Source organism: Cinclus cinclus, chromosome 1, assembly GCF_963662255.1.
Source record: "Cinclus cinclus chromosome 1, bCinCin1.1, whole genome shotgun sequence".
NCBI lineage: Eukaryota > Metazoa > Chordata > Aves > Passeriformes > Cinclidae > Cinclus > Cinclus cinclus.
Genome location: NC_085046.1, coordinates 68,318,806 through 68,345,592, shown reverse-complemented (window position 1 = coordinate 68,345,592; position 26,787 = coordinate 68,318,806). Strand labels below are relative to the sequence as shown.

Below are 26,787 nucleotides of genomic sequence, written 5' to 3'. Positions count from 1 at the left end.
CCGCACCGACCCTGCCTGTCCCTGCAGCCCCGCCGGGCCTGCAGCGGCTAACTGAGCGGAGCAACGCCTTTCAACAGGATCGCAGCATTACACAGGCTCGGGATGGAAGGGACCTTAAACATCACCCATGTCCAACCCCCTGCCCTGCGCAGGGACACACTTCCACTCGACCAGGCTGCTCAGAGCACCGGCCAAACCAGACTTGAGCGCTCCCAAGGATAGGGCATCCACAACTTCTCTGGGAAACGTGTTCCGGTGTCTCGGGGCCCTCACGGCGGAGAGCTCCCTCCCAATGGGTCACCCAACCCCGCTGACTCCCGGCCTCATCCACTCCACCCCGACCCATTCCCGCCGGCCCCCTACGGAGGAGGGAGGGGCGGAGCCTCCGCCGCGCCCCCGGCCCCGCGCGCGGGGTTCACTTCCGGCCCCGCGTCTCCCCCCGCCCCCTCCCAGCGGCGGCGGCGGCAGCGAAGGAGTTCGGAAGTTCAAAATGGCCGCCGCGGCCGAGCCCGAGCAGCGACCGCCCGAGTAAGGACCGGCTGGAGGGGGGGAGGCTCCTCGCCCTGGAGATTTGGGGAGGAGGAGAAGGGAGGTGGAGGGGGAAGCGCGGGAGAGGGGATTGGGGAGGGGGGACAAGACATGGGACGGGGACGACAAGAAGCGGCCCGGGTGGAAGTGGCGAGGGAGGAGGAGGAGGAAAGGGGTATGGAGAGGAGGATGGGGGAGGGCGGCCGCTCCAGGGGAGAGGGCTTACTGTAGGCGCCGCTAACTCCGCGGCGAGGCGGCCCGGCGGGGCCTGGGGCGCTGGATCCGCCCGTGGGTGCGGGAGGGCCGCGCGGGGGGAGGGGGAAGGAAAAGGGAAGGGAAGCGGCGGCGGGCGCGTGTCCCCGGGAGTCCCGCGTGCGCCTTCCCGCCCTGGTAGCGCTCCGGCCGCGGGAACCGGGATTGCCGCCGGCGAACCGGGTTTGCCGCTGGCGTGGGGGACTTGGGACAGAGGGAAGCAGGGGAGGCAAGTGCATCCTCCGCGTGGCTGCGAGGCCGCTGCCCGCCCGGGCGCGCGGGGTTCGGGTATCCCTACGGCCGATCCCGGCCAGCGGTTCCCGGGATCCCTCCCGCCACTCGAACGTACACACAGCCCCACGCACTCTGTCCTAGCGGGGCCGGGGGGGGCTCCGGGCCAGCGGGTGCCCTGGGGCCGCTGAGCCGCTGCCCGCCTTGCGGCGAACTCTCCTTCCCCCGGGCCCCGACCGCTCTCGCGGTGTAGAAAGTGCCCGTGCTGCTGGAAGCAGAAAGTGATTTGTTGCCGCCAGCCCCTCCTTCCAGCCCTCGGAATGACTGGCAAGTCCCGGCTCCCGTTGGGAAGCGAAGATCGAGCGGCCGCCTCCTCGCCGGAGCGGGGCTCCGGGGAGTGCGTTTTCCAGGCACCCCCGTAAGTGCCGTGGGGTTTGGGTTTGTCCACACTCAGGAGCTCGTGAACACAGTCTTCTGGAAATTCTCCTGGGAGTTAACGATCTAATGCTTGCTCTCTCGCTTCTCTTTATTACGTTAATATTTTAGCTATATAAACTGCTTTCTGGGGTTTTTTTTCTGTGTTTTTTTTTTTTCTCCTTAAAGAGTTTTGATTTGAGGCTTGGTTTTATTGTTTATCCTGAGAGTATAAAAGAAGTGAGGAAAAGCAGTGGGAGTACATGTGAGCCATGTAGAACACATGCACATGAAGAATAGCTGTATTTAGTATTGTAGAGAGAAAGCTAAATAATAAGGTAGAAGTTGATGATACGAACTCTGAAAAAAGGAAAAGATGGGTGAAATCACTGCACATCTTTATGAGCTTCCTGTAATTCTTCTTGAATTTAAAAATAGGAAAAAGTAGGGCTGTAACAAGTTTTAAGTGCTTTTAGTGGATAAAAGGTCTCAGATGCCAGAGTAGAAGTATGAGTTCTAGTGAAGGTTGAAAAACATAGTCCTAGACTAGACTAGACTATAGTCCAGTGTTTCCGTGGAGGCTCCAGGAACATAGTTTTAGACATAATAAAACTACAGTAAGAATATTGCTTACATTTTTCAGATAGAACAAGGTAGAACATATGTGTAGTTTATATGTAACCTGGCGTGCTAGGAAACTAGAATTCATACAGCTTAAGAAGCAGCAGTTCGAGTTTGTGTCTTTAGCTTGTTGGGAAGTTTCTTTATAAGAATCGATGCATGGGGGGGGGGGGGACTTCTTAATTTTCTTTGCCTTTTGCTCTTGTTCCTGTGCTCTCTCCGCCATCAACATCGCCCAAAGAAGACAGGAGCTGCTGCAGCAACATTGGCCCTGCTGGGACCCTCGGGAGCAGCTTCTGCTTCTATTTGGGACTCTAAACCAAAACTTAATATGGACTTTAACACTTGCGACTCTTTGCCTTTTGAGCCTAATGTGCCTTTGCAATAAACAGCTTTATAGCAACTACTAGCTGCTTGGCTCCTTAAAGAAGATAACCACAACCCGACAAAGAGTGCATAGCTCCAGAAAAATAATTTCACATTTGGTGCCCCATGTGTGGTACCCTGTTTATACTTAAAAGGTTTTTTTCATCCGTGTCATAGTGTCATGGTACCTCTGAAGCATTTAACTGAAGTAAAAGTTTATCCACAGTTTAATGAAATTACTTGAAATAAATGTGTCCCTGTACATGAAGAAAACTTGAACTATTTTTTGCATATTAATGGACCCTAATTTTATTGTTGAGTTACAAAGACAGCTGGCAGTTGTATTCACCAGCCTGTAGTGGCCTGAGATAATGCTGGGGTGATGTGTCTCATCTGGCACCTTAGCTACCATCTGGCTTTTCCTGAATTTAAGATGAGTTTATTACATAACTCCAAAACACAATAACTTCCTTAAAGATTTTGGTGTCACTTTCTGCTGTTAAGAGAAGGAAGACTTACCTGGAGCAGCTTGAACAGATGTGATATGTATTGTCTTTAGTATTTTTGTAATGTCTTGAAGTACCTTTAATGTGTTAACTGGGGTCTTACACAGGATCTTGGATCAAAAGCTAAAAGTTTTGAAAAGCACATCGTTCCCTTAAAATTCTCCTGGTTGCATTTCTTCACTTATGTCACAGATAGACTCGCTCAGGATGGCAAATTCAAGTTGAAGAAGTTGTGCATTTAATACTTTTTCTTTTTAAAAAACTGTTTTAATGCCAAGTGCAAGCTAAAACAAGCTCTTTTTAAGCCAGTTTTTCCTCTTTTGTTCTGATAGGCTCTTATCTTAATGGTGTGGAGTGTCAGGAGGTAGCAATTAAGAAAAATACCTTTCTGTATGCCTTGAGAAGTAGTAGTGAAAACATAAAAGACAAGGAACATTCTGAGTTAAATCTAAATATTCTGTATTTTTAACTCAGTTTGTTCTTTTTGGGACAATTCATAGCGCTGAAGTTTGAATGTTTTTAGCAAATAATTTTAGTGTACTTTGCAGAAAAGACACCTTTATTTACTAGTACAAGAATTTGCCCTAAGGAGGAGAGAGTAACTGTGCATGGCTTGAAGATCCTTAATTAGGAAGACAATCAAATTTGTGGTGAGGTGCTGTCCTTTAGGTCTGGCTTAGAGTATCTCTGATATGTTTATTGGGTCAGATTATCCATCATACTCTTCAGAAGCAAGTGTCAGATAAAACCAATAGAGTTCAGAAGGTAATTTCTGCATTTCTGTGTATGTTCACCCCCTGCTCCTTACTGTTGTATTTGGGGGATTTCTTTTCACCTAATGAGGCTTAGCATACAGCAAAGAGCTATGCTTAAGTTAGTGAAGTGGCAACTAGTGAATTTCAAAGCTGTAATTTAGACGGGGTTAGTTTGTAGAAAGGTGAGCTCTGGTACCTGAATATTATTTCAAAAGGCTAATGTCTGTATTACCACAGAGAATAACTTAATTGATGTTCTGAAGGAGATTGGAAGATATTTGCTAAACACTATAAAAACCCCTATTGCTAATCCAGTTTCAGTGGCTACAGAGGATAATACAAGGGAATGTGTAACATCAGGACTGAATTTTATATTTTTTGAAGTTACTGTTTGGAGAAATTATAGCTAATGGAAAATACTTTTTTTAGAAGAAATGCTGTATAATTTTAATAACCTGTTGTAGACTTATTTTCAGCTGTTTTGGTCAATGGCATGGTGTCAAGATTACCACATTTGTTTGAAACTGCTGATCTGCTGCATAGTATCAGAAAGCTGCTCTGAAATTAGACTTCCTTAATTTATCCTGTTCCTCAATAGCATTCCCTATATTGCATAAATAATATAAATGTGTAAGAATATTTCTTGATTTTCTAACAGGTGTGTACACTTAGAAAAAAAATTGCAGCTAAGGGAGTTAGTCAGCTCTGCATGAGATTTTGCAAGGCTTCCTAAGGTGATCAGCATCATACCTTGAAATAAATTTTGATCTTTGAAGCACAGCTGTTTTTTGGCACTTGAAAGTACTTGTAAAAGGTATAGCTTGGGTTAGGCATTGGAGTGGAGCAGAATGTGACATAGATGATGATGGACTGATAAATAAATATTCAGCACTGTTGTATGCTATTAACAGATAGGTCAGAATTGAATGTCGAAGCATAAGCATTGATTCCATCCACACATTTGGTTTTGTCAGTGCATTTGCTGTCTGTTCCTTCCATACTATTTCTTGCTGTGGCCAGAGCTGTCTGTTCCTGAGGATGTGTATCTGCTGTTATAACTTACTTCAATTAGTGGTACATTTTTAATTCTCCCTAAGGTAGGTGAATAAATGCCAGTTAGTTTCTATCACAGAAGGCTGTCTACTTAACATGACATAAAGGACTACAGTTAGTTTATAGTACTGATCTCTGTTTTTTTGCAGGGTTGAGGATGCTGAGGTGTCTGAGAAAAGTGTGAATGAAGAAAATGGGGAAGTGTCAGAGGCAGACCAACCTCAGAACAAGCACAGCCGACACAAAAAAAAGAAACACAAACACCGAAGCAAACACAAGAAACATAAACATTCTTCAGAAGATGATAAAGACAAAAAACATAAACACAGACACAAACATAAGAAACATAAATGGAAAGAGGTGGCTGATGCCTCTGACAAAGAAGATGGACCAGCTAAAAGAACTAAAATTGATTTTTTGGCTCCTCTGGAAGACTTGGAGAAACAAAGAGCATTGCTGAAAGCTGAACTTGAAAACGAATTAATGGAAGGAAAAGTCCAGTCTGGGATGGGATTAATATTACAAGGTTATGAGTCAGGATCTGAGGAAGAGGGGGAGATTAATGAAAAAGCACGAAATGGAGCACGACCTACAACCAAGTCAAATACTAAGGGGAAATTAGAACCTGTGGAAAATAAAACCAGTTCCAAGAAAGCAAGTAAGAGTGAATCAAAAGAAAGGACTAGGCACAGATCTGACAAAAAGAAAGCCAAGGCAGGAGTTGATGGAGTCAAAGAGAAGACTACTAGAAGCAAGTCAAAAGAAAGGAGGAAATCCAAAAGTCCTTATAAGAGAAGTAAGTCTCAAGATCAGACAAGGAAATCTAGGTCTCCAGTACTTAAGAGGAGATCTCAGGAGAAAAACAGAAAGTCTAAGTCTCCTCCAGAGGATAGAAATAAAGCTGATGACAAAAGTAAATCAAGAGACCGCAGAAAGTCTCCGGTTGTAAATGAAAGCAAAAGCAGAGATCGTGGCAGAAAATCTAAATCTCCAGCAGAACTAAGAAGCAAATCCAAAGATAGAAGATCACGATCCAAAGATAGAAAACCTAGGAGATCAGAGACTGACAAAGAAAAAAAGCCAATTAAATCTCCTTCTAAAGATGCCTCTTCAGGGAAAGAAAACAGGTCCCCCAGACGACCTGGCCGTAGCCCAAAAGGGAGAAGCTTATCTCCCAAACAGAGAGAAAAGTCAAGGAGAAGCAGATCCCCTCTCTTTAACGATCGTAGATCTAAACAGAGTAGATCCCCCTCTCGAACCCGGTCTCCAGTTAGAAGAGTGAGGAGTAGATCTGCAGAAAGAAAAAGAAGAGAATCAGAAAGGAGGCGTCTTTCTTCTCCCAGGTAACTTAAAGGTGTCATGAGCCATCACAGAAATGCTTTACAGGATGAACTGTCTTCTAATTTGGTGTTTTATCTCCTCATTTTATTTGGAAAATAGGTATTAAAAAAGGAAATCAGATTGTACATTTTATCATGAGCTTACTTTGTATGTGTTCAGTTTTTTAAAAAAACTATTCCTCCCAGCTGTCAGATATGCAGATTTATCTTGTGGTTGGTAAAGTTATTTGCTGTGCACACCCTTACTGGGAACAAGTTTTCTAACTGTGTTCTCCTTTTTAATGCTGGTTGGATTCAGATTTTGGCTTCTATTTTGTTTCTTTGTCAGTAGTTTTGTTTCGTTCCAAAAGTACTGTGGAGTGAGAATCCTCTCCAGTGTTACATATTAGTGTTGGCTGAAAGTGGATAATTAGCCCCTCTTTCCCCTCAAAAAAAGCCATAATGATAGATAGGGTTGGTATGTGTAAATGTAAGGAAATTTTTATATCAAGATGTCCTTCTCAAAGTCTTTTTTTTTTAATATTGTGGATTTTCATTTAAATTATTGCTAGAGGGATGGCAGTGTTACTTTGGTATTGGACTGCTGTATGTAATAACCATATTTTGCATACACTTGAAGGAGAAGAATGGATTGGTGTAGTCTTGGCATTTTTAAAAAAAGACAGGTTTAGCATATGAAAGCAGTTACCTTGAAATTTGAAAACTTATAATGCCTGGGTGGCAGGTTTCCATGAAGAGAACAATATAAGTGTGCACATTTTGGGAAGTTAATTCATTAGCTATAGGAATTTTAAGAGTCACAAGAGTGTTCAGCATTGGATAATAGGTAATTTAAACTTTGTATCAGGGGGTTTAGCTTCACCCAGTCTGAGAACTAACAGCAAAGAAGTATGAATTTAAAACTAGTTGGACCCACAAAGCTTAGTGAATGGGCACCTAAAAATATGACAGTTTCAGCCTGAATCGCTGAAGGTTACTCTGGTTTCAGGTATAGGGTATCTTTGGGTACTCTGGAGAATGGCCCCAGTGATGCTAACCTGATCAAGCAAGTGTTGTAAATGCTACCAGTTTATCTGGCTGCTTTCTGGTGGATCAGGAATGTGTCAGCTCAACCACTGAGTTTTTCTGGCATAGTAGTTGACTTTTCCTCTGCAACATTTTGCATCTTTCAGTTTTCATTTTTCTTGACAGCTTGCATTGCAGCCAGCTTGAATTGCTTGTCTAGACACTTATTTCAAGTGATGCATGTGTCTAGAATTTTGCTGTCAAATTCATACTTCTGTAGCTGCGTGGTGAGGAGCATGTGAGTGGGGGACTACTAAAATACTTTCTGCTGGAGGTGTTTGCAGATTAGCAGGAATTAATTTTCCTTGTAAGACATCTGAATTAATCCCACCTGTGTTCAAGTTTTAACTACTTGTAATTACTTAAACTACCAGAGAATTTCAGGAGCTTTAATGAACAGTTTTAACCAAAAAAAAAAAATCCCAGTAATTTCATTTTTCGAGTTTGTTTCCAGTGTTCTAATCTAGTAAGACACTTCTCAGGTCTTTGACTGAACTCTTTTAATCATCTTCCACTTTGTATCTCATCCCTGTGATCTCGGAATGAATTAATTTTTTGTAACTGATACTTTGATTGGGTTTTGGCAGTACAACCGCTGTTTGTCAGGATGCCTGGAACTATTCATCCTGTGCCTTTTTATGTAATACCATTCACAAGAATATAATATAAATTAATTGGGCTAAAGGTGTTGGCCTACTCCAACATTTGAGTACAATAATTCCCTGTAGAAACTACCAGTACTCTGCACATGCAAAGATTTTCCTTTTGCCTCACTGTTTACTATTTTACATCACTTCTGTATGTCTGATCATTGTCTATAGTTAAGGTAATTGAAACTGATGTAGAAGTCTTAAATGGAAAAAAATCACAGAATGGGTGGAATTAGTCTTTCAGACCCAAGATATTTTGTTCATTGATGAGATATCACATCTGTAATTAGCCATTCCAACTTCATTAAAAAAAAATCAAAAAGAAGGAGCAGGAAAAAAATAGAGTAGAAAAATTCATTTGAAATAGTGTGAAACTATTTTCAAATTTCTAATGCAGCCTCATTAGAATAGTTGTTGAATTTCTAATTTATATTCTTTCCAGTTTTTGACTGAACTCTTGCTGTCATTTAGTAAAGCTTTTTAATGTAGTAATCCCATCAAGGATTTTTTTTTTCTTGAATAATTGTGAATCTGTATAGGCAAGAATAAACAAATTTTGAATAGTTAATATAGTATCAGACTTGACTTTTAATTTGAGAAGGAATAGTTTAGATTTTATTTAAGAATTCTAGTTTTCATATGCTGTTTTAGAATGTGTGAAATGTTGAAGCCATGCAGTTGTAGTGCCCAAATTGAAACAGACATTATTGTCACTACTGTGAAATAGCATGATCCTAAGCCTATGTTTCAATAGCATGGTGGGAAGTTGGTGAAATAATTCACACGATAAGATTTTGGGGTGTATGTATTGTTTCAGTACTGTTTCTGGTAAACATGAAAACAGGTCACTATTTATGTAAAGACCTACAAACAAACTTTGTTTTAAAACCTCTCTTAGCTTCATGGTAGTAATTAACAAGCTGTTTCCAGACTTGTCCTGAACTAGATCTTTGTATGGGCACACACTTCCCAGGGTGGGGAGAGACACACAGGAAGGGCAGCCAGCTCTGCAGCCTACTTATCCATCCCTCCCTCAGAAGCCCATCTGGTGGTCTCTCACCTGCAGTAAGATTTTTCAAGTGAGTTTTTAGAGGGAATGGACTTCTTAATTTTCAGCTTGCTCCTGATTTTTACTACCACTCTCTTCCTCTGTTTTAAGAACACGTACCAGGGATGACATTTTGTCCAGGCGTGAAAGATCAAAGGATGTCAGCCCACCCAGCAGATGGTCCCCATCCAGAAGAAGGTCTCGGTCCCCCATTCGGAGGAGATCTCGAACACCCCTTCGACGTAGCCGATCTCCCAGAAGGCGGAGTAGATCTCCTCGGAGGAGGTAAAGACACCCTGTGTTTTTAAGTGTATTTTGTAAGATATTACAGGAAGAATAAGGATTGCTATCTCATGTGTAAAAAGATGGTGCTGTTTTTTTGGGGTTTTTTTTGTCCATGTTAATATGTACCAGCACAGTAAAATTCATTTTGTCCTCTGTGAATTATATTATTTTATTACTTGGAATCATTGTGTGTCTTTATGTTTTCTGAAAAGATTTTCCTTCTTTTCTTAAAAGAACCATAACAATCCCCTCCAAAATCCAAATCTCTTGTTCTTATCAACAGGGATAGAGGCCGGAGAAGTAGATCTCGTCTTCGAAGGAGGTCCAGGTCACGTGGTGGCCATAGGCGTAGGAGCAGAAGCAAAGTTAAAGAAGACAAATTTAAAGGTAGTCTTTCTGAGGGCATGAAAGCTGAACAGGAGTCTTCATCAGACGAAAAGTAAGACTATGCACTGATTATTTATAACCTGCAGTTCCACTGATAGCAAGAATGTACTAGCATTTATCTTCATGGTGTAGTTTTGAGTTGTCACCTCAAACAGTAATGATGTCTTTCTACTTGCGATCTTGTCAAATGAGCATTGTGAAAATCTGAAAAACTTTGGAATATGCAAAAAATACCAAGGCCTTTTGGCTAGTGGGCAGACCTGCAGGGAGGATATATCACTAGTTTTTTAAATTCAACTTGATCACTTATCTTGTGAAAACTTTTGGTCTGATTACTAAAGCTTACTCCTTGAGGAAAAGCTTTAATAGCCAAAAGGATTAACTGCTGTCTGCAAATTGTGGTTTTATTTCCTAAACCTCTGCCTATTCAATTGTGCTAGAGTATGCATTCTTAATAAAATTAAGGAAAAATGATGCTGCAGTGTAAAGGAACAAGGATTTTTTTGTTTGGTTGTTTGTTGTCCTTTAGAAGAAGGCTGTTAATTGCACTTAAAAATGGAATGGAGAAAGCCCCAGTGAGATACCAAGAGATAAATTTTCTTTGTAAGGAAATGTAAATATATGCAGTGGGATTTAATACACCATTGCTTTCTGAGTCACTTGAACAGCTATTATTTAATATATTCTGTGCTTTATATGTCAAGCAACTGCGCTTGGTAAAATTCAGTAGATAATTGTATGTTTATTAAGTTATATAAAAAACCATATTTTTGTAGTCTTGAAGACTTTGATTTGGAAGAAGAGGATGAAGAGGCAGAGATAAGACAAAGGAGATTACAGCGGCAAGCAATTGTTCAGGTACATGGTTACAGGAACTAATTCTGTGTTTTTAGTCTAAAATGTCAGGGTAAAGGAAGGCTCTTTGCCTATTGCTGCCTTGCAATAGTAATTCTTATTGCTGTATTTTTCCAGTTCATTGTAAATGTTTTAGTCTCTCATAAACTCTTAATGTTTCTTTTCTCACAGCATTGCTTTTAAAACTGAAGTGACTCTTCTGTGAGTCATTTTTTGCTACAGTTAAACATTCTCTGACAGTCTTAAGACATGATAAAAATGTTCTTCATCTGTAGCTTTTCTCTGTAGCTGTATCATTGATTTAATGTCAGTGTAACAGTAACTTATATATGGATTAACCTAACTGGTCAGTTCAAGTAGAAGTTGTCCTTGTCAATTTCCAAAATTTTCTAAAGCCACTCTCAAGGGTTGCTCCCTAAAAGCACATGTGAGTTGCATGAACTTCCTGCTGCAGGTAGCAAGGTACCAGGAAACATGTGTGTAATGTGTGACCGAGACCCCTGAAAGGAGCTGTGGCCAAAGGGGGTGTCATTGTACAGTACAAGTCAGTTATCTATTTTTGAAGGTGGGATTTGGCACACAATTAGGACATAGCAAGCAAAACACTGTAGCGTTTTTATTTAGTATCAGGTACAAAATTACTGGCTTTAATGTACTGCTTATTTTAAATAGCACTAAAAATACTGTTCATGGTTTGAGTTGTATGCAAAGCCTGTTGTAAAATCCCTCAGGACTATGACTGAGCCAGACCATATAAATTCTTTTTTAAAAAAAGACTGGTTACATTGGTGCAGGCTGGAAGCAAATTGCAGAGCTGAATTCTCTAAATGGATAAACCTCTGCTTGTATAATTGAATAGTTCAACCTTGACGACTGAGTGGTAGCAGCATTTCTATATCTTGATTTTTACCTTTTGGGATAGGAAGTGGGATCTGTATAATTTCATAGTACTTAAGAGTAACAAAAATTGTAAAGATTATGTTTAAGTTTTTTTTATGCTTCTGAATTTTTTTGACACGAATGAATAAATATGATTTCCAGTTCACATAAAAAACTGAATCAAAAAGCTGCTTTTCTGTACCGTAACACTAATAAAACTGGGAAATATTCTAAAATGTAGGATATAAAATAATTATTTTTTCCTCAAAGACTCTATTTCAGTGTTTGTATGCCAGGACGGTTTAGTGATAAATTCGTTGCTGCTGACATTCTGTTGTGTATAATCAAATAGTTAATATTCAGTAATAATCTATTTTTACAGAAATGTAAAGATCTAAATAACACACATGAATATTTCAGTCTTATAGTCTGAGCTGTGGTGCATTGTAACAAATTGAATTTTCAGAAGTTGTATCCCATTCTGAAAATAATCTGTTGCCTTTCCAGACATAGGTGATTATGAAAGCAAATGTTAATGTTTCAGCTGAAAGCCCAAACCATTGAAAGTGTGGATATGAAAATGTTTAAATTGTGATAAAGTGTAACAGCGAGATCAAAAATTGAATTTCTTTTTAGAAATACAAAGGCCAGACAGAAGACAGTAACATATCTGTACCGTCTGAACCAAGCAGCCCTCAAAGCAGTACACGTAGTCGCTCAAATTCTCCTGACGACATCCTGGAAAGAGTTGCTGCTGATGTTAAGGAGTATGAACGGGAAAATGTGGACACATTTGAGGCATCAGTGAAAGCCAAGCACAACCTCATGACAGTTGAACAGAACAATGGTAAGATTCAGAAATCTCTCTAATGCAATTTATGAAAGGTCAGACACTTGGCTTAGTTTACTTACATACTTCCACAATAGGAAGTAGATTGACTTTTCTGGATGGAATTTGTGAACGTTTTCACAAATATTACGGTACTTAAAACAAAGAATTAAAGAAAAATAGGAAGGATAGTATGAGTGGAACATGTTCTCTCTATATCTAATAACTCTTAACACAATTTGTGCTTTACATTTGGAAGAGCAAATAATGATGTCTGTTTATATGGTTGAGAATTACCCTTCCAATTTTGTCTTTTCATTTAGGCAAGTTGTCTTCTTAGAAGCTTAGTATAGTCCTAGACTTTATTTTGTGAGGATTGGAAATTACGCTTCTTCTATACCTTTTTTTGGTCAAAGCCACTATGACAGAAGAATATGGGTGGGTCTGTAGTAATACAGAATGATTAAAGCTTTTGAGGGTTGTTGCTAGTAAGTCCATTTTAGCAGCATAGCTAATTGCTGAAATGGGTACTTTCTTTCTCTTCCCCCCATCACGTACTCTATTGTACAGCCATGTTGAAATGAAATAAATTTTGATATAACACCTGCCTCGTGCCAGCTGCAGCAAAAGGAACGTGGAACATCTCCCAGCACACCCTGTAGTATTGAAAATCTGCTTCTTTTTTTGTCTTTTGAAAGTGGATTATTGTACATCTTCCAAGTAGTCAGAGGTGTGTGCAGTGCTGTGTGGTCGTACTTGAGCTAGTTTTAGCTGCTTTGGTTTCTCTCTACAGTTTAATTGCAATAGCAGTGTTTAACGAGGACTGTGGAGCCTACCCAACCCCTCCAAGGGAGAGTTGCAGTTAGCTTGTATTTCATGTCCTGTGCCACATGTACCTTTGGGGGCTAAATACTCTGTCTCTAGTGGATGCTTCTCTTCAAAGTAATAAAGCTGTGTCTCTTTGGGACTGCTGTACTGCTCCGTAGTTTATCCTGTTCCCTTGAGCCGTGTGTTTTCAGATTGTTCTTCTGCAGCACCAGTGAAATGAATGCGTTTTCACGCTTTCTTTCCGTACCACAAGTTTAGGCTTGTCTAACAGACAGTGTGTTTTTCCGATAGAGACATACTGGTCTCTACTTTTGTCTGTTAAAGTACATGAAAACTTAAGTCTTAACTACATAGGCATTTTCCACATAGACATGTAAAAAAGGTTTTTCAAGTTCCGTTCACATCTGGGTGGTAGGATTCTGGGTTGGAGGTGGCTGTAACAACAGCTGAAACCAGTTATCTTCCTCTGCAAGAGTGAATTTTAATTTCAATCCTGAACTCTTATAGGGTCAGAGTAGTAAGTTGCTAAGAAACTAGACAGTGACTCATTGTAGCCCAGTACAGGTAACTGGAATGAAAAGGAAGATCTGAGGAAGTTTCTAGAAGGGTCTGTAGCTCAAAATAGTATGTAAACTGCCTCCCCACAAGTGTGAGATTGCAGGTCTATAAACTGAAACAGTGGTATCAGCATGCTGGAAGCTTTTTTATGCTGTCAGATTTCAGTCTGGTTATTTGGTGTGGAAGGGCTTTGTGCATCAAGAGACCTGAAGCGTCTGAGCTGAATTTACCATTTATTTTTCTCCATTATGTAGTGAAGGGAGGGTCTCCAGTTTACCATGTTCGTGGAGGGCTGCCATAATGTGTGCATGAATAAAATAGTTTGAACTTTGCTTGCTTTTACTAATGTGTACTTAATTTATATTTCTTTGCTTTTATCTTAAAAACCAAGTAAAATGTCTTTGGGATTTAAAGATGATTAAAAGGTGAGAAAGGGATAATCTTGCCCATAATAAAAATGTTTCTCTTTAACACAATAGTAAACATTGTGTTTGACAAAAAGCTGCACACCAGGTCCTTTTTGGCAGGGTTGGAGAAAACATTTTCCAAAGAATTTCTGGGCTTTACAAGTTTTGGTTTTAGTAAAATATCTTGATTATGTGATTAGCAGAAAAGCCTGAACTTGTGTGTTGAAAATGTGACTGTATTTTTTTATATATACACGTAGTAATTTTATACTTCTTTTTATACATATATATATTTATAGTCGTTATTTGTAGGGACCATGTAAGTACGTAGTTTTTCCTTTCTGGTATGCTTACTTGAAAGCTATTACACGTAGTTTATCAAGGAGATAAAAATTCTTGAGTTGTTCAGAGAACTAGTCTGAGTTTTATATTCTAGATTGTGAAATATGTGAAATGGTATTTGCTAGAAACATTAGTAGAGCTACCTGTTTGTCAATATACTGATCTTAGACTATGTTGTAGAGATACCAAGTGCCAAATTATACTGGCAACAGAGTTATCATTTGACATCTTTTTCATGTTGAGTAATCTGAATTTCTTTTTAAGGTTCATCTCAGAAGAAGCTGCTAGCTCCAGATATGTTCACCGAATCAGATGATATGTTCGCTGCATACTTTGATGTAGGTAATTCTTGGAGATCAAATGTATGGTATTTTTTCTGCTTGATTTTTGTTAGTCACTGTCACTATTAGTTAGTCACTGTCATGAGAATTTTGATTTGTAAAAGCACATGCTCCTAACTGACTTGTATAGCCTTAATCTTTTGCTCAGCCAAGGCAGGCAGAGTGGTTCTTAATTAGTATTTCAGTGAAATAAAACCTGCTGAAATTAGTGGCAGTTTTACCTGAGCAAACAACTGGGGAAATCACATGCTGTTTAAATACAATAGTGCATGGTAAAAGCATTAATCTATTTTATCAGCTTTTTATCATTGTTACTGCATTGTAATGTTCTAAATATGAGCTTTTTTAGAGATTCAAGTATGGTTAATATAAAAATGTGTAAGATACTGTAATGAGCTAATGATACTATGTTGAAGTTATTTTGGTGGTTTGTTTGGAGATTTTTTGGGGTGAAGAGATAAGTTTCCTGATTTTACTTTAACACTATTTCATTAGCTTTCTCTGACTATGCTGCAGTGGCCCTCAGATACTGGCAGTCCAGTGACTACTTTTGAGACTTTACATGCCATTATCTATAAATCCTTTGAATTGTTGCTGATGTATGATGCTGAGAAATAAGTAAAGACAAGAACTTTTTTCTTAACTTAAGCCAAAATTAACTGGATAATTTTTATGGCAGATATAACATAGGCTGGGGTTTTACTCTAGTAACACTGGTATCCCTCTGGCCTGGAAAAAGATGAATACTTGAAAGGTAGTGTGTGTGTGAGGGTGCATTTTTAAAAGTTCAGAAGTTACAAGGGGGGATTTATATAGCTTGTAAGTGAGCAGCTCCCCTTTCCAGAAACTGGTGTTCAGTTGAAGATAAACTCTATTACGCATAGTTTTGAATTTTTGATTAAAATACTGCCTAGTCTGTTAAGAGATGTCAACAGCAGCTGTAGAAGAGCTATGGTAGTATTTATAACAATATGAAATGGCATGTAATTCAAGCTTAAACAGTTGTGCTTTCCTTGCAAATTGCTGAACTTTTTAAATATAAACTTAGTGTAAATATGAAGTCTTACTTAGATGGTCCAAAATATGCATTTTAATGTGACTTATACACCTTGTGGGTATTAATTGAAACTTTGCCCATTTATGTTTAATAATAATTCTGTTTGTTGATCTCATCCGCTTTCCTTGCATCAGTCTTTAGATACTGGTATGTAAATAGCATTAAGTTATTTCTCTGTCCTGCAAGATAAGTGTGTTTGTATTGTGGAGAGAATAGTTTTTCAGTATGTAAACGTTAAAGAAAAATACAGAGCACACAAGCAAACCTGTTACTTTTCTTTTTGTTTCAGAGCGCTCGTCTAAGGGCTGCTGGATTTGGAAAAGACTTCAAAGAAAACCCCAATCTCAGGGATAACTGGACAGATGCAGAAGGCTATTACCGTAAGTTGTGTTTGTTCATCAGCAAGGACAGGTAGAGTGAGGGTGCTGAGTGGAAAAGATCCTCACATAAATAAAAGTATTGAAATGTTGTTCTAATGTAGATGTATCCTAGAGTCCTCTCTGAGTGTGTAATGTAATGGATGAAACCAGTTTTAACCTCAGTTTTGAAAGGACTCCAGACTTAAAGAATCACACTTTGTTCCCCATAATTTCCACAAAGCTAGGCAATAGAAAGCATTCTACACCATGAAATTAAAGGATCTTGCTATTTACCCTCATACTTTGTAATGATAGAGAATCATTTCTTTTTCTATAAAAGTTCTGTTAGTTTTATCCCTCCTAACTTGAACTTGCTTGGTTTTATCCCTCAGGTGTTAATATAGGTGAAGTTCTAGATAAACGTTACAATGTCTATGGTTACACTGGTCAGGGCGTCTTCAGCAACGTAGTGCGAGCCAGGGACATGGCCAGAGCAAACCAAGAAGTAGCCGTGAAAATCATCAGGAACAATGAACTTATGTAAGTAATGGGTTTTTTTGATGGTAGCAAAGCACGTGGAACAGTTGGAAGTTTTTCATGATGTGATTTGAATCTCCCTTTGTTTCAAGTGAAGTAACAGATCACAGCTGTGATTCCTGCCTTTTCTGCTAATATGAGCCAGATAATGGGAAGCGCTTGAGGACTATGTATCCACACTTCTTTACAGCTATCACAGGAAGAAGGGTACTTGCATTTTCATCAGGCACTTTCTCATTTGCAAAACCGCAGGGAACGGTGATAGCAAGAAACAAGATTTCAGCTAGTTATGAGCCCTACTTTTCTTGAGATGGGAGTTGTGGACTGTAAAACTTCTGTGAACCAAACCTGTTTGGTAGGCTGTGGGTTGGATCCTAGTCAAATCGTCTGCAACTTATAAAAAGATCTCCATATATTTAATTATTTTTGTATGTTTTCTGAACATTTGCATGTATATAAGATACATAAAAGAAGATGGGACACTCACTTTTGAAATGCAAAAAAAAAAAAAAAGAGACGTCTTTCAGAATGAGTGAACATTAACAAGTAGGATCTACGTAATTTGAGGACTTGACTTGTCTGTAATACTCGTTTTCACCATCTGCTGCAGTATTTATACAGTCATTTCTTGTGTCCTCTTTTGTCAGTGACAATTTAAATGAAATTTTTTTCCATGTATTTTTCCTTGGAAGTTTTAAAAGTTGTCTTGCTGTGTATATAACTGGATTTGTTTTAATTATGTATCTAGAAAAGTTTTGAAGGCAAAAGGGAGGGTGATAAGCTGTTTTAGTTTGGTGTGTTGTACAGGTAGTAAGCCTGGATGTGTAATTGAATCTGTAGTCAGCTGAATTTAAATCTTCTAATACTGTTGTATGTGGTGAAGCACTTTTTTAAACAAGTTAACTTTTTAAGTGAGTGCTGTTTGAAATTTGTCACATTACAGGACAAAATCCAGTTTTAGTCATAGATGCAGCTGAGAGTGAGGGGGAAAGGATAAGTAGGTTGCAAAGGTACAGTAAATATCCAGAAATTAAATAAACCTATCCAGTGTGGAGTCACTGACAGCAAGCCATTGTTGTGGTTTTGGTTTTTTAGCTATGGTACATTAAGTAATGACAAGACACTTCTCAATCCTGGATAATTACAGCCACACAAGTGGATGTTTAGATTTTTAAAGATATATAATTTAACTGATTTTGTTTTATAATCACATTTCTCTGTTTTCAGGCAAAAAACTGGCCTAAAAGAACTGGAATTTTTAAAGAAGCTTAATGATGCTGATCCTGATGACAAGTTTCATTGTCTACGGTTGTTCAGGCATTTCTACCACAAACAACATCTTTGTCTGGTATTTGAGCCACTCAGGTAAGATGACAGATGTTTGGGGTTCTCTGTAAAAGGTTAAGTACTACTGTGTGTTCTTTACCTTTCTGGATTTGCCCGTTGTTTTGATACCTTGTTCTAGTGCCATGATTCAAGAATGCAAGGAACTTTGAAACAAAAAAAAATTACCTGTGGGCACAAATTTGCAGACTACTGAACTGTTTCTGATTTATTTTTAGCACTGTTGTGAGTTTGCTGCCTGGAAAATATTTGAAACAAGATAATGTATTAAAGATGGTTCATCTCACTAGTACTGCACTTAATGATTTTTTGCATATGTCAGTATTTTTATTAGTTTTCATAATCCTTCATTTCAAGGGTTTGCATTAAGGTGCATTCCCAGAGAGATTTAGGAAATGCTGTATATTCTGTAAAGAGTACACATATAATAACAGCCTTAGGGAGAAAATTGTTACAGTGGTTCTTTGCATGCTCACTTTCTGTTGAAGTAATTAGGCTCTTGTGTCAGGTTGATTGTAGATACTATTTTATGGTATATCAGATACATTAATTGCTTTAGTCCCCATTCCTACTTAGAGACATCAGTTGTTCAAATCCTAAGTTTTCTGTGAATGTCATATTTTAAGTTTTGCCATATTTGGGGTGAAGATAAGTTATATACTGAAAAAATTGCAAATTTTGTGAGATTACTACTATATTTCATTAATAAGTTGTAAATTAATGTCTTGTGCTGCACGATCTCTTGGTAACACACTTTTATGTTATTTACGTCCAGTTATGGACATAAAATAATGGTCTTTTTATCTGCTGCTTAAGTCACCAAAAAAAAAAAATTCTCAACTTTTATCTTTTGTGTGCTTCCGTTTTCATTTATTTCTGAAGAAAATTAGTACAAAGGATTTACAGTTGTTAAAAAGATGCTGTTCATGTGCAAATAAATCTTCTCACATCAATATTGATAAAAAAGACAGATCTGATTGATCAGCCTTTTCATTTCAATTCTGTAGCTCACAGAGTGGAATGCTGAATGCTACATTTCTCAAAAAATATTTAAAGCTAACTGGTTTGTTCAAGTTTGTCTTAGAATTTTGGAGGCCACTACCATTTTTTCTGTTAAGCTCCGTCCAATTCTTTCTTTCCCCCTTTTCCTTAATAGTATGAATTTACGAGAGGTGTTGAAGAAATATGGGAAAGATGTTGGACTCCACATTAAAGCTGTGCGTTCCTACAGCCAGCAATTGTTCCTGGCTTTAAAACTTCTTAAAAGATGCAATATCCTACATGCAGATATTAAACCAGATAATATTTTGGTAAGTATCAAATAATTTAAAAATTTTCATTTTGCATGGTCTGTAGTGTAGAACAAAGTATTTGAAATTCGTATCTTTCTGTTAATTTAGGTGAAGTCAAATTTATTGAAAATGTTAAGGCTTCACGCTTTGATACAAAATGATGCTGTGTTATAAATAGAAATACATCCACAGCATCTCAATCCAACAAAAGTGGATCCCCTTCTATGTTTATAGAAAGCAGACTTTCCAAAGTAAGACAGTGATTTACAGGAGAAATAGTTGAAATTTTCCTATCAATAGGTGAGAGATCTTCTTGCTTTCTGAGAAATGGAAACAGGTTGTTTGAGTTTGAATGGAGATTTTGTTTATGTGAGTGAGATGATGGGGAAAGGTCCTTAATGCCTCTTCTCCAAGAGGGTATGAGAGCTACATCAGAGGAATCCAGTGGTTTCCTTTGGTTTTTTTGGACATCATCCCTGTGACAAACTCAGATTTTTTTAATTTATCTAAAATGTTCTCATTAATATCTCAGCAGTAAAATCTACTATGTAAGCATGAGATGTGAATAATATGCTCTTTTAGACGTGATACTCTAAGATACTGGAATTGCAAGTCTGAATCTGTAAAATTTCAGTATCTGGAATGAAATCTGGGTTCACCAAGGATATTTGGTTATGGGAAAAGTACATGAAACTGACTTTTTATTGTATTTTGTAGGATCTGAAGACATTAACTCTCACTTTCAGTCTGAGCAAGTTTTATAATTTTCTTAGAATATAGAGAGGAAGGAACTTCCAGTTTAAAGGCTGAATGTTTTTCCTGTCTCTGACTTAAAATGTGTTGTCACTTTTACAGTTCTGTTACCAGTTCTGTCCACAAATAGTTCTAATAGATATTTATATTTAACTTTTAGGTGAATGAGTCTAAAACAATACTAAAGCTTTGTGATTTTGGCTCAGCTTCGCATGTTGCAGATAATGACATCACACCCTATCTAGTTAGTAGATTTTATCGAGCTCCAGAAATCAGTAAGTACGTTTTGGATTAGCTACATCTATCACATACCAGCAAGTGTCAGTACTAGCAGATGAAAATTTGACTTCAATTTATTCTCTAGTCTTAGCAAAACATGACTCTGGAAATAGGATGGCTGTCAAAAATTCAGACTTTGAAGGCATGTTCGTGTGACTCTCCATGTATGGTTCTGATCAGCTCAGTGAGAAGTCATTCTGATGGGTTATAGTTATGTTTCAGTTGAGAGGTATTGTTCTGACTTCTTGGTTTTTGCTAATTTAAAGATGATCAGTTTAGGTGTTAGGTAAAAGCTTCCCTTTCTACAGTAGGGGTACTTCAAAAGCTAAAAGGTTTGCATCCTTCTTATGTGGTAGCTTTTTATTCCTAAGAATAGCAGCACCAATATAGTTTACAAATGAGAATTTTTTCATCTGTCTGCTTTTGTGATACTATATCAAAGTCTGCCTTCATGAAATTAACTGGAATTGCTCTGTTTCAGTTATAGGAAAAATCTATGACTATGGTATAGATATGTGGTCTGTAGGCTGCACGTTATATGAGCTTTATACAGGAAAAATACTGTTTCCTGGCAAAACCAATAATCATATGTTGAAACTTGCCATGGATCTCAAAGGAAAGATGCCAAACAAGGTAAGAAAAATAAGTACATAATATATGAAACTGCTCTAATGAACAGTAGAACATATAATCTTTGTTCTCCTGGAATTCTGTTTCTTATCATATGTGTATTTTCTTAACAGTAAATACTAGACTTTGCTCTGATTGTAATTTATACTGATTAAAAATCTTGCGAAGTGAAAGTGTACAGCTTCTTTTTCATAGACTAAGTATAAAGTGAAAGCAGAAACCTTCTAAGCACTGACCTGAAAAAAAAAAAGCGTAAGTCAATTAAAGATACTGTGTCCTTTTTCAAAGGGTATGAACTGTATCTTTGTAGTCAATCTCAACATCTCTTCCTCTTTTGATTTTTTTAATTAGTATTAAATTACTTATGTTGCAGTAAATTAATAGACATTGATGTTAATTGTGAAATGCGTAAGACAGAGAACTTGCCTGAAGCTTTTGCCTCTTCTTCATTTTCCAGATGATTCGAAAAGGTGTGTTCAAAGATCAGCACTTTGATCAAAATCTCAACTTTATGTATATAGAAGTAGATAAAGTCACAGAAAGGGTAAGTCCTCAATGTGTTGACTAACCCATCATTTTTTCCAACCTTTCTTACTATACGGTCTTTCAAATGTACCTTGGCTTCCTAATTAAAAACAAGATTTTATAAGCTATTAGAAAGTCCTTTTGCAGCAGTAGGGACAGATTACATAGTTATAAAATGGCAAAAGAGTTTTGTTTTTTTTTTTTCCCTAGGATGTAGGAACACCATTAAGAAAAATCTAAATTTAATCTGGTAGATACATAGGGTGTAGATGTATCTCTGTATAATCTATCCTTAAATTACTAATAGAAGAAAATCTGCCTTAATTTTGTAGAAGGGTGTTCAGTATGATATGGTTATATTGTATGAGGTCACTATTTTAGTTTCATTAGTTTCATAGATTTAAGAATATATTTAAGAAGAATCACAAAATAGTGGTCAGATATGGGAACTTTCCATGTGGACTTCAGTGTTCTGAGTTAAGTGGGATGTTAGGTTCGTGTGTGAACCTTTGTTGGTGGTTTCCTCCCCAGCAGTGTTTTTTCCACTCTTTTCTCTGCACATGATGGTTTTTTGAGGCCCTATGGGAGCAGGGTGCTGCTGCTCAGATATGAGACAAGCCTGCAGAAAAGTTGCTGCTGAAGCTCTGTAAAAGGGATGGATAGGGGGTTTGTGCGTTACTTCTGTTCTACAAGGCTGCCATTTCTGTATTTATAGGAGAAAGTTACTGTTATGAGCACCATTAATCCAACCAAGGACCTATTAGCAGACTTGATTGGGTGCCAACGACTCCCTGAAGACCAGCGTAAAAAAGTGCACCAGCTTAAGGACTTGTTGGACCAGATTCTAATGCTAGACCCAGCTAAACGGATTAGCATCAACCAGGCTCTGCAGCACGCCTTCATCCAGGAGAAAATTTAAACCAGATGAAGAAGTTCAAAGGGTTTGATTAATTAAGATACAAAGACTGAAGAAATTTCACAGCAGTTATTAATGTATATAAACATAAATATTTCCCCTGCAAAGTTGAGGAAGAAAGGATACATTTGAATTAACATCAAGGCTGATATTTCTTTTAGAAATGTTAGAGTAATTCTGTTTTGTGTCTTATGTGAAAATTTTCACTGTAGAATTGTTTTAATTGCCAAGACTGCACAAAAGTACAATGCTAATGTATATGGTTGCAGTTCGTATATATTATAAAAAGAAAAAAGCATCTGTTATAAAAAAAAAAGAAAGAAAAAAAAAGAGAGCAGTAATACTGGGTGGTTGATTTGTTTTTAGCAGACTTGGCTTCATTTTTGTCTTTACAAAATGGCCAGCATAAATGCTGTTTATATTCACATTTTCCTAGGTGTGTGTGTGCAGGCCACAGCAGCATGCCCTTGGTGTAGTCAGTGCCGAAGGGGGTCTGTTCCTTCTTGAGCCTGCCCGCAGGGATGGTCTCCTCTTTTAAAGCAGGTTGTGTACAACTTTCAGTACACTGAAGGTAAGCTAACCCATCAACATCACCGGTGTTTAAGCTGTTATTTTACTGGAACAACTGACAAATGAGAGACAATAGCATTGTGGCAGAATTCCCTGCATGTTTGAGAAATGATCTTGTTTTATTTTCTGGCATTGCAACCGTGGCATAGTTACAACTTCTGTTCTGTTCATCACATTTAAAACTGGGAGAGAGCGCACTTGATGGATAGAGCGCCTTCAGTGTACTGTTTCTTATTACTTTAGTTTTTTTAATCAACTTGCTATAGACTTTGTATACATTTTGTTAAATACAGTTCACTATGACATAGAACCAATACTTACAGGAGAGTTTTCATTTAGTAATTACATATGTTGGGATCTCATTCGAAAGACCTTATATCTAAAGGATAGATAGACAACATAATGAAATTTTTAACTATTTGTATGTCATTTTGAAAGTGTACTGCTTTATGCTAAAAGTGTTTCATTTGTTCATTGTTTTCATTATTTGTGATCATGTTGTCTTTCAATACAGGCATAAACCTTCCACTCTTGAACAAAGCAGCTGCTTTTTAAAAGCGGTAATTGCTTCTTTACCTTTTATTTCTTTTGTAAATGAAGATTTTCTTTAAGAACTGTGACTTTAAAGTGTTGTCTCTTGCATAAAACAGTTGACACTTACTTATTGTAAAGTGAAGATTGTTCTGCTGCATGTAAAGTGGACCATGCAGATTTCTGTATGTTTTCAGTATGCATCATTAGATAATAAAGTCTTTTGTGAACAAGGCATTTGTAGCCATTTTTAAAAGAATCTGTCTTCAGTGATGGTAAATCAGGTAATTTGTAAGACCCGCCCCTGCATTTCCTATTAATCATTTAATTAAAGGGATTATTATATGTTATGATCTTTGGGAGAGCTATAGGCTATTTTAATTGGATATATAGTTATCACTGCTTAAAAACAAAGCAAAAAACCCTACAGATACTGTCTGTCTGCTTTCATTGTAATGAAATTATTCCTGTAGGACATGGCATTAAATTCAGGCTTTAACTAATGTTTGTGCTGTTTTTCTCACTTTTCCTTTTGATGGTGCTGAAAGAGAAAAAAGGAAAGCGAGTCACAGGCCACTCAACGCCTACTCCATGGGTCTGATTTGCTGAGACACCAACTTCACCTTCCTAACAAGGTTATTTCTGACAGCATGTGTAGATAAACATTTAGCAACAAGTTAAAAGAGCTTGAGACAATTGAGTTGGTTATACAGGGTGAGGAAAACAGAAACAACCTTTTCAGGTCCATACTGCTGTTTTAATGTTCTCTTTGACGATGTTAAGAAGTTCATCTTTTCATTTTTTTATTAATATATTTTGACAGGCTGTGAAAACCCCACTGGTTTCACGTACTTTATAATACTTTGAACTAAGAAGGATTTTTGTATCCATCTAGGTACATAATGGCAACAGTCATGCACTCTTAGTGCACTCAAGAATGAGGAAAAATGCCACAAAGCAGGTCATTCTGCTGGTGGGGAATACCCCACCAAGGAGGTGTAATGAACTAACTACGAAAGCAAGCAGGAGATGGGTGGTTTTGTATACCTGTTGTAACCTTCAACCTGTCTCTTTTCAATTTATATTGTAAAATTCCTAATAAAAACCATTCTCTCCCTGTTTCCACGTATTGAGGTACCTTTTTCATGCAGGAAGTGCAAGAAGTTAGCTTTCATGTTCAGTGAAACACTAATTGCTTGCTAGTTAAATACAGCAAGTGTAACTTGTGCTTTTACAACATAGGCAGCACTTCTCAGGGCACTTTTACACAGATTTAGTAATAGCTTATTCTTTCTGTTGCTTTGTGCTTTATTCTTAAAATAGGAATATGAAACAATGAAATGAGTTGGTGATACAGAAACAAAGCAGTAGAAAAGATGCCCCTTAATGCCTACAGAATTGTTTTAAGATGTTCTGGAGAAGCATAAAGTTGCTCGTTTACTTGTTCTTTGTGTTGTAGGTGCAGCTCAAAAGAAGATGAAGGCTACCAGAAGACATGAACAAAGGTTTCTGTCCTATAAAAGATATGAAAAATACTCTTCATCTAATTCTGTCTTAATCTTTTAGTTTCCAGCATTTCAGTTTAGAATTGATTAACACTGCTGCTTTAGTAATAATTCCTGAAACATACTTGCTGTATTAAAATTTGTTACATAGATTGTTTCGTTTCTGGCTGAAGAGATTTTTTTATTGTAATAAATGTAGGTAAACTAGCATTACTCTTTTAATGGAGTTTTCTTAAAATGATAGAATGAGCAGTACAAAATCTATTACGTTTAGGAAGAAAAATGGGCTATTATATTTGGTTAAAATAAATGTGTTAACCAGTAAACATTTAAGCAGGTGATGCACTTTTTTAACTTCAATAGGTTCATTATTTATTTCGATTCTGTCAAACTTAATCATCCATACAGAGAATAGCTGGCAGGGGTTATTTAAACTTAAGTGGATTTCAGTCCCCCATCCAGCTAATACTTCTTGTTGACAACAGTAGAAAACTCTTTAGTTCTGGCTTCAAAACTTGGATTTGAGGATTTTTTGACACTGTTAAGGCCCCTCTACAGTTTTGGGCCATGCCTGTCCCTGTAGCCTGAGGTCTCTGATGAGAGTAGCTGTGGCTGCTGCTACAGTCAGCTGCATTCTCATTGTTGTGTCTGGTTGCAAACAGAACAGCTGAGCAACAGAGGGGACAATTTCTCAGCTCAGCTGGGAGGGAGGATAACTTATCTTTTCCTCCTGAGTGCAAATTTTTAATTTATGCCTTTGCTAGAGGTCCTACATACAGAAGGTTTGGCTAAATCTACTGTACTGATTTCTGTTTCCTTCTCCCTCATGGTGACAAGGACCTTCACATTTAACAAACTCAGTTTTCCAAGCCTTCAGAAAGAACAGGATTCCAGCCCTGTGGAGTTAGAATGTGGTTTTATTACCTTGATGTATACTACTTATTTTAAAAATTAATTACTGTTGAAGAGTTTTAAATAGAAGATAATTATTCATTTAAAACCTTTTTAATAATACTTTATCTCCATACATAGGGTAAGTGGCATTAAACCTCTGAAGAGCCCTTATGTGTATATTGACCCCCATGCTGAAGGCAGACCAGACTGTGATACTGCTGGAGATAGAGGGATCTTCTACAGCATGTGTAAAATTGTAATGTGGGTGGAGGATGTTGAGTACTGGCAATTGCTTGAAATTAATAAACTATGCTTAAAACTTGCCTTCATCCTGTGTTCTGTTGTGCCTGCATATCCTACTGCAAAGTACTGTGAAATGTATGAGCAATTTTTAAATGCACTAGAAATTAAGTGTAGTTCTTTGAATAGGGCTGTCTCCTTAGATATCAGAGGTGTTAGAGAATCTGTGGGAAAAATCTTCATGAACTTGTAAAATGGAGCTTTTGTTAAGTGACCTCTCCCGTAGTTCAGCACCAAAGATTTAATGTGAATTCACTTTTATTTTCACTGTGCCTTTTTAAATCTTTTATAGCAAGGTATTAAGCTGTATTGAGTCAGGGGATGAAAGAATTGCATTGTATTGCAGTGAAGGGAAGCCATATATACTTAAAGATTAATCTTCATTAGTGGGAAAAATAGATGGGGAGCAGCAGCATGGTGATGTAGGAGGGAATGCACGTTTTCAACTTGCAAATTATTGAGTAATTAATTTGAGTATATTTGTGTGGGGGTACAGAAGTGAGACTCCCACGAAGTCTTCTACACGGATGTGTCTTAGTTTTGTTCATCAGAGGACGTAGATAATTAAAACTTTAACTTGTGACAGTACTTACTCTAAATGTAAAACCTTGGCCTTCCTTCCATTATGCATCTATTGAATTCTTCATTGTCTTATTTCCTCATAAACATTGATTTTGATGATTGTTGCCCTGATATTTCTATAAAGTAGGTGTGAGCCAATTATTTATAAAATAATGAAAATGCATGAATATTTC

At 37.8% G+C, this 26,787-nt stretch overlaps 1 protein-coding gene across 3 annotated transcripts; it reads left to right on the top strand.

Annotated features, from left to right (window-relative positions):
- Window positions 1-458: 458 nt before the first annotated feature.
- PRP4K (pre-mRNA processing factor kinase PRP4K) lies at window positions 459-26,039 on the top strand. 3 transcript variants are annotated; one of them, XM_062492264.1, is made up of 20 exons: window positions 459-528; window positions 4,876-6,069; window positions 8,941-9,114; window positions 9,398-9,553; window positions 10,278-10,359; window positions 11,872-12,082; window positions 14,464-14,537; window positions 15,887-15,977; window positions 16,349-16,496; window positions 17,721-17,858; window positions 18,994-19,147; window positions 20,043-20,157; window positions 20,643-20,794; window positions 21,249-21,335; window positions 22,032-22,257; window positions 22,669-22,803; window positions 23,317-23,362; window positions 23,882-23,968; window positions 24,793-24,838; window positions 25,871-26,039. In XM_062492264.1, the coding sequence occupies exons 1-15, from the start codon at window positions 491-493 to the stop codon at window positions 22,233-22,235; spliced, it is 3,018 nt and encodes a 1,005-aa protein (XP_062348248.1). In that variant the 5' UTR covers window positions 459-490; the 3' UTR covers window positions 22,236-22,257; window positions 22,669-22,803; window positions 23,317-23,362; window positions 23,882-23,968; window positions 24,793-24,838; window positions 25,871-26,039. The 3 variants fall into 3 exon arrangements, with proteins under 3 accessions (XP_062348248.1, XP_062348158.1, XP_062348075.1); XM_062492174.1 differs by having other exon boundaries at window positions 22,032-22,309; XM_062492091.1 differs by having other exon boundaries at window positions 22,032-22,803.
- Window positions 26,040-26,787: the final 748 nt, after the last annotated feature.